At 39.4% G+C, this 14,294-nt stretch overlaps 1 protein-coding gene across 2 annotated transcripts in view; it reads left to right on the top strand.

The window, feature by feature from the left end:
• The window catches only part of PARL (presenilin associated rhomboid like), a 49,900-nt gene that overhangs the window by 34,124 nt on the left and 1,482 nt on the right, over nt 1–14,294 (top strand). For both annotated transcript variants that reach the window (XM_042954930.1, XM_042954931.1), the window contains 2 exons: nt 11,828–11,929; nt 12,069–12,166. In XM_042954930.1, coding sequence (XP_042810864.1) covers nt 11,828–11,929; nt 12,069–12,166 — 200 coding nt within the window. The remainder of the gene's footprint in view (nt 1–11,827; nt 11,930–12,068; nt 12,167–14,294) is intronic.

The raw sequence follows: 14,294 nt of genomic DNA on the forward strand, positions 1-14,294 counted from the left end.
AGCATTGCAAGTAAAATAAAATGGTCACTAGAATGGATTCATTTGGAATTCCTTTTTTATTTATCTATCGTGTTTGGAGTATATCTCTTGTATAACTTTCTTAGTGGCTTTTCCAGTATCTGTACTTCAGTTATCACAGTCTGCTGGTGGGAGTGTCATTTTACCAGTTTGACGTGAACCTTACCTCCCTTTTCATCCCTGTGTCCTCCCCAAATTATAATATATAATTGTCTTAAATATTTCCACTGCGTGCATTTAGAATATTGGCTACTGTTATTATCATTTGTGCTTCAACCATTAAACATCATTTAGAAAATTCCAAGGGAGGAAAAGTCTGTTGTCTGTATGCATAATTTTTCTTCTTCTCCATTGTTCTTCTTTCTTGATGTTTCAAGATTCTTCCTTCTATCATTTCCTTTTTATTTAGAGAATTTTCTTTAGCCATTCTTTTAGGTAGGTATGACAAATTCTCTTCAAGTTTTTCTTGGAGGATGTCTTGATTTTCCCCTTCATTTCTGAAGGATATTTTCACTGGATAAAAAAAGATTCCAGGCTGACTTTTCTTTTGGCACTTGAAAAATGTTGTGCCACTTCTTTTTGGCCTCCATAGTCTTTGAAGAGAAATCCTTTGTTGTTCAAATAGCTGGACTTCAGATCATGATCTCACTGCCCCCATCAGACTCTGTGCTGACAGCTCAGAGCATGGAGCCTGCTTGGGATTCTGTCTCTCCTGCTCATTCTACCCCCCACCTCCCTTCTCTCTCTCACAAGAATAAACAAACATTAAAAAATATATATAGCTTTTGCCCTGTACGTAAGGTGGTGTTGATCTCTCTGAAGATTTTTTACTTTGTCTTTAGTTTTCAGAAGTTTGACTCTGTTGTCATGGATCTCTTTATGTTGATCTTGTTTGGGGTTTGCTCAGCTTCTTGAAACTAGAGGTTTATGTCTTTGGGGAAATTTTCACCTGTTATTTCTTTGAATGCTTTTTCAGCCTCACCTTTCTTTTCTTTGGAACTATGATGACATGATGTTAATATAATCTCTAGGGTCTCTGAAATTCAGTTAATTTTTTTAAGTCTGTCTTTCTGTAGTCCAGATTGGGTAATTGCTACTCTGTTTCAAGTTCACTGATTATTTTCTTTGTCCTTTCCATTCTGTTTGGGCCCTATTATTGTTTTTATTTAGGTTATTGTATTTTTCAGTTCTAAATTTTACATTGTTCTTGGTATCTTCTGTTTCTTTTGGCCTTTCTGTTTCTGTGCTATTTTTTCACTCGTTTCAAGCATGCTTGTAACTACTTATTAAAGCATTTTTATGATCGCTGCTTTAAAATACGTGTCAGACAGTTTTAATATCGCTGTGTCATCTTGTTGGTTTCTGTTGTGTTATTCAGGTTGAGGTTTTTCTGGTTCTTGGTATGTTGAGTGATTTTTAAATGAGACCTGGACATTTTGGATATTATGAGACTTTGAATCTTATTTAAATCTGTTCATGAGGCTGCCCCTGCCACTGCTTTGACGAGGGGAAGGTTGACCATTACTGTCTGGTGAGGTGAAAGTCCAGGTTCTTTACTCAGCCTCTTTTGATACCTAGGGTACAAGGACTCTGGTTACTAGGAGGCAGGACTTGGAGTTCTGGAAGTTCAGTCTCCTATGTAGACCTTTCCTGGCTAGGAGGAACAGGGTGCCTTGTTACTGCTGCCCACATGACCTCCACTGACACTACCCCGTCAGCGGTATCATGATGCCTCGTTGCCATCTGCAAGGGTAGAAGTCTAGGCTCTCCACTCAGCCTTTGTTGATGGGGATTGGGCTGCAAGCTTTTCTGTTGTTTGGCTGGAGTAGAGTGGTTATTATCTAAAAGCTGACTGTCTTGCTAGGCTACCCTTTCTTGGTCCTTTGGCTAGAGAGAGCATTTTGGGGGATGGGGATAGACCTATTATGTCTGAGTTCATTGGGATTTCCAGGTCATGAGCTTCTCCAGAGCCAAGTCTGAGCTGTATGAGGCCAAAAGAAAACCAGGGGACTCACCACTGTGTCATTCCTTGGATCCCAGGGTTCCTTAGCCACTCCTTTTCTTTCTCAGCCTTTCAGAGTTGTCTTATGTTTGTTTTACATGTAGTGCCAAGGTTTTTGGCTGTACTTATAGAAGCACAAAACCCCTTAGAGTAAATTCATTTAAAATTTATGGTGCAAAAAAAAATCATACATGTAAACAATATGATATGAAGATTATATAGATATAGGAAATTATTTATGAAAATTATTTACTTATGAAATAAGTAAAAAAATTGTACGCATGTTGATTGCAAGTACATAACCAGTGTACATAAATTGTTGGTGGAGAATAAAAGATCTTCATCTCTAACCAAGGAGGCAAGTGTCTAGAGTCTGTGTGAGTTGGGGTTAATAACTCCCTGAGATTGTACCTAAAACATATATGAATGTGAAATTTTTCTGAGGAGAAAGGGTCCCTGTTCACTGTATTTTTAAATGCCCCTGACTAGAAAAGGTTAAAAAAAAAAAAAAATAGGGGCACTTGAGTAGCTCAGTTGGTTGAGCATCTGACTCTTGATTTCGGCGGGGGTTATGATCCCAGGGTCATGGGGTTGAGTCCTGTGTCAGGCTCCATGCTGAGAGTGGATATTCTCTCTCTCTCAAAATAAAAACTAGAAAGAAAGAGAGGGGCACCTGGGTGGCTTCATCAGTTAAGTGTTCACCTTTGGCTGAGGTCATGATCTTGGATTTGTGAGTTCGAGCCCTGCGTTGGGCTCTGTGCTGCCAGTGTGGAGCCTGTCGGGGATTCTCTCTCTCCCTCTTTCTGCCTCTCCCACACTCTCTCTGTCAAAATAAATAAACTTGAAGGAAGGAAAGGAAAAGAAAGAGAATGAATGAATGAATGAATGAATCTGTGCATGGAGGTAGGCCCAAACATTTGTCAAAAAAGGAAGTTGGGATTTATTCAGATACATAAATGTTTACATTTGTGTAGGTAAAGGTCACTTTGAGAAAATTCTAGGACAGTGGAACTGCCTTCTATCTTTAAAATAATGTATAAGGGGCGCCTGGGTGGCTTGGTCGGTTAAGCGTCCGACTTCGGCTCAGGTCACGATCTCGCGGTCCGTGAGTTTGAGCCCCGTGTCGGACTCTGGGCTGATGGCTCAGAGCCTGGAGCCTGCTTCTGATTCTGTGTCTCCCACTCTCTCTGACCCTCCCCCGTTCATGCTCTGTCTCTCTGTCTCAAAAATAAATAAACTTAAAAAAAAAAAAAATTAAAAAAAATAAAATAATGTATAAGAACAATAAGATATAGTTAGAGAAACTGGTTTTACATAGAAATGCACAGTAATGAGAATTTTCTTTCATACTAAAATATCTGTAATGAGCATTTTAGATGGAGAGCATAATCATCTATGGAGAAATAATGTAGAGGCACCTAACAGAATTTTAATGTTCTTCTTTCACATCAAGCAGTCAAACTCTGTTGGCTTCATTTGAGGGAAAGTGTAATTTTATTGGGTTTTTTCCCTCTCAGAAAATAAGGTTTCAGCTTGATTTGTTTGGAGTTTCATTGAATTGACATTTAAAAAAAAATTTTTTTTTAAAGTTTATTTATTTTTGAGACAGAGACAGAGCATGAACGGCGGAGGGTCAGAGAGAGGGAGACACAGAATCTGAAGCAGGCTCCAGGCTCTGAGCTGTCAGCACAGAGCCCGATGCAGGCTCGAACTCACAAACCGCGAGATCATGACCTGAGCCGAAGTTGACCGCTTAACCGACTGAGCCACCCAGGCGCCCCTCATTGAATTGACATTTTTAGTTTGTTTAAAAATAAACCTGGGATACTAGAGTTGCTTGTATGCAATAAAACCTGGAAGGTGATGAGCTACTGTTCACTCCAACTTTACAATTCTTAGTGACATTGACATCTACTGTGCTTAATGTTAATATAGCACGTGCTGATAGTTTTGGGGGGTGGATATTGATGTTCTAGGCAGAACAGATCTTTCAGAATAAATATAAATATGGCCAGTATAAAATGTTGTACCATGACCCAGCAAGTTTGTGAGGAAATAAACCTGCAATCTTCTGATGTGGTTCTGATATCCTGAAAATTTGCTGTGAACCCGTTTAGGACCTGGAGTAGGGAACCAGGGAAAGGTGAACAAGTTATGGAGGCTGTGTATGTGCATATGTGTGTTTCCATACAACCAGTAATCTCCCTGTTAAGGGAAGTCAGGATTTTGGAAGAACCTTGTGTGTTACAGTTAGACTTGTACAGAAGCCAATTTGGTCCAATATGCAGTAGCAGAGAGTTGATCTTAAATATAGAAAATAGAATGCTGGGGGTGTCTGGCTGGCTCAGTTGGTGAAGCATGTGATTCTTGATCTCAGGGTTGTGAGTTTGAGCCCCACATTGGGTGTAGAGATTACTTAAAAATTAAAAAAAATAAGATAGAATTCTGACTCCTAACCCCCACTGCATAATGGCAGGTACCACCACCACCTGCCTTTACTGTGCAGTTGAGGTTATTGTTTCCTTGTTGGTCTTAGCACTTTTTCAGCCCAAGGACTAGGGTTTTTTTTTTTTCATATTTAAATATTTTTATTTAGTTATTTAAATCCAGGCTAGTTAACATATAGAGCACTAGGGTTTTTGTTTTTGTTTTGTTTTGTTTTTTGTCTACTTACCTTCACTGAGATCTTTGGTTTTCCTTCCAAGGGATACTCATACTGTCTTTCCATCCTGCAGTTATCCCAGCCCATTCCTGGGAATGCAGCCTGAGCAGGTTTCCCTGTTTGGGTCAGTTGGCAACTGTGTATTAGGGATTTGGGATATCTGGGATCCCTGGGACTCCTAACACTTTATTAGTAATTACTAAAATGTCACATAATCCTGTGTTTTGAGTCAACCCTTTGTACAAATGGTGGTTAAGAGTGGTAGATGCTAGGGGCGCCTAGCTAGGTAGATGCTAGGTGGCTTGGTCAGTTGAGGTCTGACTGTTAGTCTCTGCTCAGGTCATGGTCTTGCAGTTGTAGGATCAAGCCTCTTGTCGGGCTGTGCACTGACAGTGTGGAGCCTGCTTGGGATTCTCTCTCTCCCCCACTCTGCCTTCCCCCACCAAATAAATATTAAAAAATTTAAAAAAGAGATGCTATTTTTTCAGAAATAGCATTTTTAATACAAAAATGTAGGAACCTTTCCTTTTATTTATAGGGGTAATCAGTTACAGGATACCTTTTATAAAAATCATTCTTCTCTTAGATGTCTTTTTTAACATCCTCCTTAGAAATTATTTATTTATGTATTTATTTAAAGTTTATTTATTTTGAGAGCAAACATGAGGCAGAGAGAGAGGGAGAGAGAGAGGATCCCAAGCAGGCTATGTGCTGTCAGCACAGAGCCCAATACGGGACTTGAACTCCTGAACAGTGAGATCATGACTTGAAATCAAGAGTTGGATGCCTAACCGACTGAGATACCCGGGAGCCCAGAAATAATTCAAATTTTACAGAAAATTTTCAGTACAAAGGACTTCTAAGTCTTTTAAAAAATAAAATCACTAGGGTTTACTGAGGTATAACCGACGTGGAAAAAACTGCACATATTTAAAGTTTACCGTTTCAGGACGCCTGGGTGATGCAGTGGGTTGAGCGTCTGCCTTCAGGTTATGATCTTGCCGTTTGTGAGTTTGAGTCCCACACTGGGCTCTCTGCTGTCAGCACAGAGCCCTCTTCAGATCCTCTGTCCTTCCCCCTCGCTGCTCGCTCTCGCTCGCTCTCTCTCTCTCTCTGAAAAAAATAAACATTTAAAAGATAAAGTTTATAATTTGGAAAGCTTGGACGTGTGGATCAAGATAATGAATACAGTCATCATCCCTGAAAGTTTCCTGGTGCTCCTCTGTAGTCCCTTCTTCCTGCTTCTAACCCCCTTCTTGGGCAACAGCTTCTCTACTTTGTTATGATGATTTCATTTGTACTTATTTTCTAGAGTTTAGTATTAATGGAATCATCCAGCATATACTCCTTTTTGTTACTGTTCTGGCTTCCATTACTCTATTTGAAATTCATCCATGAAGTTGTGTATATCAGTCTGTTCTTTTGTATGAGCGAATAATGTTCCATTATTTGGATACGCCAGAATATGTATATCCATTCACCTGGTGGATATTTGGGTTTCTAGTTTTAGCTGTTACAAAAAAAAGCTGTTGTGAACGTTTGTGTATAACTGTTTGTGTGCTTTCATATGTCTTGGAATGTCCAGATCATAATGGTAAATAAGTATTTAACTTTTAAGGAATTTCCCAGCAATTTTCCAGAGTGATTATAGAATTTACTTTCCTATCAGCAGCATGCGAGATTTTCAGTTTCTCCACATCCTCACCAACACTTGGAATGGTTGGTCTTTTTATTGTAAGCAGTATGTACTGATACCTGTGTAGTTTTAATTTTTATTTCCTGACTCATCTTTTCATGTGCTTACTTGCTATTCATATATCTTCTCTGAAGTGTTCAAATATTTTGCCCAGTTAAAAAAAGATTTTAATTATTTTCCTTTACATAGTCTGGATACAATCCTTTATCAGATTTTTGAGATGCAAATATTTTCTTTTAGCCTATATCTTGCCTTTTCTCAACAGTGTCATTTGAAGACTGTAAGTTTTTAATTTATATGAAGTTTGATTTATTAATTTTTTTCTTACAGATCATCCTTTTTGGTCTCATAACTGAAATCTGTGCCTAACTTAAGGTCACAAAGAGTTTCCTCTTATGGCTTCTTTAGAAGTTTTTATTGTAGCTTTCACACTAGGTCTTTGTGTCACTCTGAAAGTGCAGCAAAATGCCCTTGAACCACATTCACCAGTTTTTAACATTGTGTCACATTTCACTTACTGTTTTCTCTATTCACACTTTTTTTTTCCTGAACTGTTTGCAAGTAGGTTGCATATATGATGCCCTTTTACCCCTAAAATGCTTAAGTGTATATTTCTGAGAATATGAATATTTTACTCTTTCCAGTTATCAAATTCAAGAAATTTAATATTGATATAATACTTTAACTTATTAACATATTCCAGTTTTGTCAATTGTCCCAGTAATGTCCTTTGTAGTTATTTCTCCCCTTCTAAGATCATGTATTACATTTAGAGGTTATGTTCCTCTGGTCTCCTAAAAGCTGGAACATTTCCTTCCTTAGCCATTTTTGTTAATTGAGGTATAATTGCCATAACATTGTATTAGTTTCAGGTGTACAACCTAATGATTCGCTATTTGTATATATTGCAAAATGATCACCAGAGGTAATCTAGTTAACGTTAACAGTAAGACTGTCGCTGTGTATAGTTAATAAATTTTTTTTCCTTGTGATAAGAACTTTTAGGATTTATTCTCTTAGCTTTCACATATGCAACACAGTATGAACTGTGGTCACCATGCTGTACATTACATCTCTGGCTTATCTATTTTAAAATGGGAAGTTTGCACCTTTTGACCCTTTTAACCCATTTTGGTCTCTCCACCCCCAACTCTGGCAACCACCAGTCTGTTCTTTCCATACACGGGCTGGCTTTTTTTTTTTTTTTTTTTTTTTTTTTCTTTTTTTAAGATTCTGTACATAAGTGAGATCATACAGTATTTGTCTTTCCCTGACTCATTTCAGTTAGCATAATGCCCTCAAGGTCTATCCATGTTGTCACAAATGGCAAGATTTCCTTATATTTTTGTGGCTGAATAATATTCCTCTGTGTGTGTACATACCACATTTTATCTGCTCATCCATTGTTGGACACTTAGGTTGTTTCCATATTTTGACTATTGCAAATACCTGCAATGAACACGGGGGTTTATTTACCTTTTTCGGTTAGTGTCTTTGGAGGGATAAGTACCCAGAAGTGGAATTGATGGATCATGATAATGCTCTTTTTAATTTTCTGAGGAACCTTCATAATGTTTTCTCTAGTGACTACACCAGTTTACATTCCCATCAACAGCGCACAAGGGTTTCCTTTTCTCCACATCCCCACCAACACTTGTTATTTTCCTTTTGATAATAGTCATTCTAACAGGGGTGAGGTAGTAATCTCATTGTGGTTTTGATTTTCATTTCCCTGATGATTAGTGACGTTGAGCATCTTTTCATATGTCTGTTGGCCATCTGGATGTCTTCTTTGGAAAAAGGTGCAGATTCTTCTGCCCATTTTAAAATGGACTGTGGTTTTTTTGTTCTTGAGTTATATGAGTTCTTTATATATATATCAGAAATTAATCCCTTATTAGATAGGATTTGCAAATATTTTCTCCCATTTGGTAAGTTGTCTTTTTATTGTGTTGATGGTTTCCTTTGCTGTGCAGAAGCTTTAGAGTTTGATGTAGTCCTACTTGTTTTTGCTTTTGTTGCCTTTGGTCAGCCTTTCTAAAATTTTTCATGGAATTAACAATTTTGGACAGTACAGGCCAGTTATTTTATAGAATGGTCATCGGTTGGGTTTGTCTGTTTCTTCATGATGAGATTCTGAGTGTGTGTTTTTGGTTGGAATGCTACTTGAGTGGTGTTATGTCCTCAGGTACCACAGTTGGAGGCAATAATGTCCATTTGTTGACTGGTTGTTATTCAGCTTCTCTACTATAAAGTTGCTGTTTTCCTTTACCTTTTAAAGTTAATGTGTAATGTGTGAGGGGATACTTTGTGATTTATGTAAGTGTTGTGATCTCTTCTTCATCGACCCCTCTCACCCCCCTGAAATAGCATCCATTGATTATTGTAGCTTGACTCAGTTTTTGCTGTGATGGTTGTTACAATGGTGAATGTAACAATGCTGTGATGGTTGGCGGTATAGTACATCTCATTTGTTTTCCCTAATGTTAACGTCTTCTATAGCCATAACTTATCAAACCTAGGAAATTAACATTGGCATAGCCCTTTTTTTAAAATTTTTATTTTAGAGAAAGAGTGAATAAGCAGGGGAAGAACGGCAGAGGGAGAGAAAGAATCTTAAGCAGGCTCCATGCCTAGTGTGGAGCCCAACATGGGGCTCTCCCACAACCCTGGGTTCATGACCTGAGCTGAAATGAAGAGTTGGATGCTCAACCGACTGAGCCACCCAGGCGCCCCGGTATAGGACTTAAGCTGCAGACTGTATTTGGATTTCCTATTTTTCCATGATGTTCTTTGTTTTGTTGTAGGATACCGCATTGCATTTAATTATCATGTCTTTTCAGTATCCTCCAGTCTGTGGTGCTTTCTCCGTATTTGTCTTTCATGACCTTGAAACTTTTGAAGAATAGTGGGAAGATGTTTTGTAGAATAGCCCTCAGGGAAGTGTTATATTATTACTATTTTTTTAAAGATTTTATTTTATTTATTTATTTGGGGGGCAGGGGGGATAGGTGGTGAGGGGCAGAGAGAGTGAGAGACAACCCAAGCAAGCTCCCCATTGTCATTGCAGAGCCCTACATGGGGCTTGAACCCACGAACCATGAGATCATGACCTGAGCCAAAATCAGGAGTTAGACGCTTAACTGAGCCACCCAAGTGCCCCTAAAAATTTTATTTTTAATCTGTACACCCAGTTTGGGGCTTGCATTTACAACCCTGAGGTCAAGAGTTACACGCCTCACCAACTGAGCCAGCCAGGTGCCCTGGAGTTGTTTGTTTGTTTGTTTTTGTTCTTAATGTTTTTATTTTATTTTTGAGAGAGAGAGGGAGAGAGTGAGTGGGGGAGGGGCAGAGAGAGAGGGAGACATAGAATTCGAAGCAGGCTCCAGGCTCTGAGCTGTCAGCATAGAGCCCGATGCAGGGCTTGAACCCATGAACCATGGTATCATGACCTGAGCCGAAGTTGGTGCTCAACTGACTGAGCTACCCAGGTGCCCCAGTTTTATTATTTTTAATAAGTGACTAAGAACCGAGAATTTTGGCTGAAGACAAATATAGTTAAAGTACCAGCCTCCCTTTGCTTTCCCACTGGTCTCCAGCCACACACAGGCTTGGTTCAACTTGGTTTTCTGCTTGGAACACTCTTCCCATCTCTTCCCCTTCTACTTCGCCAGCGCCTGGTGACCCTTCCATGCAAAACTTGATGTCATTACGAACCCTGAGCTGAGCTTCTATCGGCTCTCCCTTCCATGTGTTGCCAGAGCATGCCCTGCTTCATCATCATGGCTGATCGTGTTTTGTTGTTACTTTTTCTCTGTAAGCTCCATTAAGGAAGGAATGTGGGTTTTGTTCCTTTCTGTACCCCCAACATTTACATAGTGCCTGGTGCAAAGTAGGCCTCAAGTATTTGGGTGAATGATTATTGTGAGACTTAATATTAACTAGGGATTATGACCTAATTTTTCAAGTATTCTACCATTTAGAGGAAGTGGGAATATGTCTAACATTAAGAGTTTAAATTAGCATTATTTATCAAGATATTTCATAGCCATTATACATTTAAATTATGAAGATTATGTAGCAACCTGGAAAAACACATGATTAAAATAAAAAATACAGCCAGGAGCACCTGGGTGGCTCAGTTGGTTAAGCGTCCCGCTCTTGACTTTGGCTTAGGTCATGATCTCACGGTTTGTGAGTTCGATCCCTGCATCAAGTTCCACGCTGATAGTGTGGAGCCTGCTTGGGATTCTCATATTCTCTCTCTCTCTCTTTCTCTCTCTTTCTCTCTCTTTCTCTCTCTTTCTCTCTCTTTCTCTCTCTTTCTCTCTCTCTCTCTCTCTCTCTCTCTTTCTCTCTCTCTCTCTCTCTTTCTCTCTCTCTCTCTCTTTCTCTCTCTCTCTCTCTCTCTCTCTGCCCTTCTCTCACTGTCCCTCTCAAAATAAATAAATAAAACTTAAATTATCATTATAATTTCAGTTATAATAAATGGATGATTGATTGTAAGGTTGTGACAATGTAGACTTTTTTTCATGTTTGTTTATTTTGGAAGAGAAGGAGAGAGATAATTCCAAGCAGGCTCTGCACTGCCAGCGCAGAGCCCAACATGGGGCTCGAACCCACAAACCATGAGATCATGACATGAGCTGAAATCAAGAGTCAGACACTTAATTGACAGTCATCCAGTCACCCCTAGATTTTTTTTTTTTTTTTAAGTAAGTTCTAGGCCCCACGTGGGGCTTGAAATCATAACCCCAAGATCAAGAGTTGCACGCTTTACCAACTGGCCAGCCAGCCACCCTGACATTTAGGTTTTTATTGCCTCATCTGAGGCTGTTGGAGGAAGCGCTTCTAAGGCAGGTGCATGTGTGTCCCTGGAAGGATGCTGTGGGGGGTGGGTCATGCAGAGCCATGGGACAAACACGGCATGCTTTCCTGGAGCAGAACATTTGCTCAAAGGTTTTAAAGAAAATGCTTAGTTTTATTGTGAAGTAGGATGGAAATTTCATGTGAATTTATTTATTTATTTATTTATTTATTTATTTGTAAACAGAAAGCATTCTACTTGGAAGAAATTCCACACGTCTGGGTTTCTTTGGGCAAATTCATGCACACACTGGTTGAAATGGCTTTGCTTTGTGGGAATTTGAGAATTTCTTTTATAGTTATTAAATGATGCATAATCATGCTTAACATTGTCCCTGAAGTTCATTAAGCACTCACATGCTGTTTGCTACACACCTTGTTCTTTCCAGGTTAACTGTGTAATGGACTGGAGCCCTTTTGCCTGATACTTTGTACCTTAGTAACTAAAAAACTTTTAAGCTTTGTGCTAACCTAGAAATGTGTGGCTTATAAACTTTCTGGAAAAAGTATTGCTACTTCAGATTGTAGTCACTAAACGGTTGCACATTCAGAGTTTGACCTTTTCACGTGTGTTCATTTGCAGTCAGGCGCTATCATGACCGTCCTTGCTGCTGTGTGCACAAAGATCCCAGAAGGGAGGCTCGCCATTATCTTCCTTCCAATGTTCACATTCACAGCAGGGAATGTGAGTATTTTTATGAATTGAAGTGCTGGGGACAGTGGTGATATTTTTACATTTGTTGAATTCTTGCCCTTAAATTAGAAATGTCAATGCTGGAGAAATCAAAGTTGTACCAGTTCTGTTCTCTTTTGCTGACTTTCAGGCCCTAAAAGCCATTATTGCCATGGATACAGCAGGAATGATCCTGGGATGGAAATTTTTTGATCATGCAGCACATCTTGGGGGAGCTCTCTTTGGAATGTAAGTTTGAATATAACTGATCGCTACACTGCCTTCTTAGGTGCTCTCCATCCCCTCACCTTAGGAAGGCAGAGCAAGGCAGTTAACTGTGTGAGGGAAGCAGGAGCAGGTAGGGTTAGGAGGGTGAGAAAACTTCAACGTGCTTTGCTTCGGCCTTGCCCACTTTCACCATGTGAGGTGGGAGGAGAGAGGATCGGTCCTGCCCCAGCCTTAGTTGTTGGTAGAGAGACTATGCCTTTACTCTGCCCTTAACCTCAGTTTAGGATTGAGGTGAGCGGTCAGGATTCCTCGTGAGTGGTCAGGATGCCTAGCCCTACTTGGAGACCGTTTCCCAGCCCCTGGTGTGTGCTGTCCTCTTCTTTCCCTGCTCTCAGGCCTCCTCTCTCCTGCCACCACTCACACCTGCCTGTCGTCGGTGCTGGGCAGACAGAGAATGGACACTCTGCCTGTGGCAAGTGTGTAGGTGTGTGCTGTCTGAATTAGTAGAGGCTGGGGATCATAAGCCAGTGTTGACCACTTACTGGGCACCTTCTTCATGGCAGGCTCTGAGCTAGTGGTTTACATTCCACTGTTATTCCTTCCATTTTACTGATGGGACACAGGCCGGAAGTGATCTTCCCGTGGTCAAACAGCTGGGAGCAGAGCAAAGATTTAAACCCAGATCCAAAGCCCTTCCCGCCCCCGTCACACCAGATTGAGTACAGTAACATTGTGTTCACAAGATCTTCCATTTCTGCTTCAGACCACAGACTTTTGCCTAAAACATAGTAGTGCTGGAGTGACTGTCGCAGAAATTGCTCAGAACTCCTGGGGCCCATCTGACCATGAGAGTAATTGTCTATCTGATACAGTGGCTCCCCTGATAGACTATCTTTTCCTGCATAAATGTTGCCTTTTGCCCTTACTTGATTTTTATTTTCTTTCATGACAATAGAAAACTGAAGTTTTTTGATTTAAAAAAAAAAAAGAAAAAGAAAGAAAAATCTATTCTAAGTGGAGAAGTTTTGCCCAGTAGGCGGTGGAACTAAATGCCATTATGCCATTTATAATTTTCAGTGATGATTAAAGAATAGCATATGTGAGTTCTAGCTTTAACAGCAGCACATTATAAATAGTAGAAACTGACCTGGTATTACAGTATGAGAAACATAAAGACTTACGAAAAAGAGTTCTGTTTTATGAACTCTAAATTTATCTCTCTGGATCCTCCCATGTATACTTAAAGGATCTTCTCCCCAGCAGGTTTTTATTCTTCTGAACTATAATTAGATGACCTTTTCCGTTCTGAAAATAATTGGATCAAATGTATTTTAAAGTCCATGATCTGAAAGGCAAAGGAATCCTTTCTCTTTGCTGTTTCTAATTTCAACTCCTTTCATTTACTAGATCTCAGTCCTATCCAAAATTCATCTTTTCTAACATCTTTAATTAGACTTATAAAGCAAAAGATTTAGAAATCCTTAATAATGGTAAAGATTCCATTAGTTTCATCCTGCATGTTTCCTTGACTCTGTGTCCCTCACCAGGTATTAAGGTCTTCACCTCGTACTTTTATAATAATAAGAGCCAACATCCATTGGCTATTTGCTGTGAGCCGAAACCTAAGGCCTGACTTAATACTCTTAAGTCCTGTGAGGTATTCCATTTTATAGAAGGGAAACTGCTTTGAAGAAAGGAACTGTTGGAGGTCACACAGCTGGTCCTTGAAGAGTGGAGTTTCAGAGTGAACACTAGGTTGTGAGGCTGCCGCAAAACAGGGGGAAAAAACCCAAAAACTTAGAAATTAGTCATTTTAAAGTGTTTTCCTAATTTTAATTTAGCCAAATGACCTATTTGAATTTCTAAGTATGATTGGAATAGTTTACCTGTAACATTAAAGTATTTAACTCTCTGCTTGAAATAAGTGGGTTACAGAGATTTGGGAAGACATTTTATTAATGGAGCGTTCCTGACAAATGATTCATTTCTTGCAAGAGTTTTACGATTGCATTTGAATCTTAGGTAATCCTTTTTCTGTTGTTCTAAGTTCCACACAGAATTTGACTAAGTCTGAAAGAATTTTGTAACATTCCTGTTACATGTCTTTTTTTTTGTTTTTCAAAATTCTAATGGTGACTATTTTCATGTT

The sequence above is a fragment of the Panthera leo genome, chromosome C2 (assembly GCF_018350215.1).
Source record: "Panthera leo isolate Ple1 chromosome C2, P.leo_Ple1_pat1.1, whole genome shotgun sequence".
In the NCBI taxonomy this organism is placed as follows: Eukaryota; Metazoa; Chordata; class Mammalia; order Carnivora; family Felidae; genus Panthera; species Panthera leo.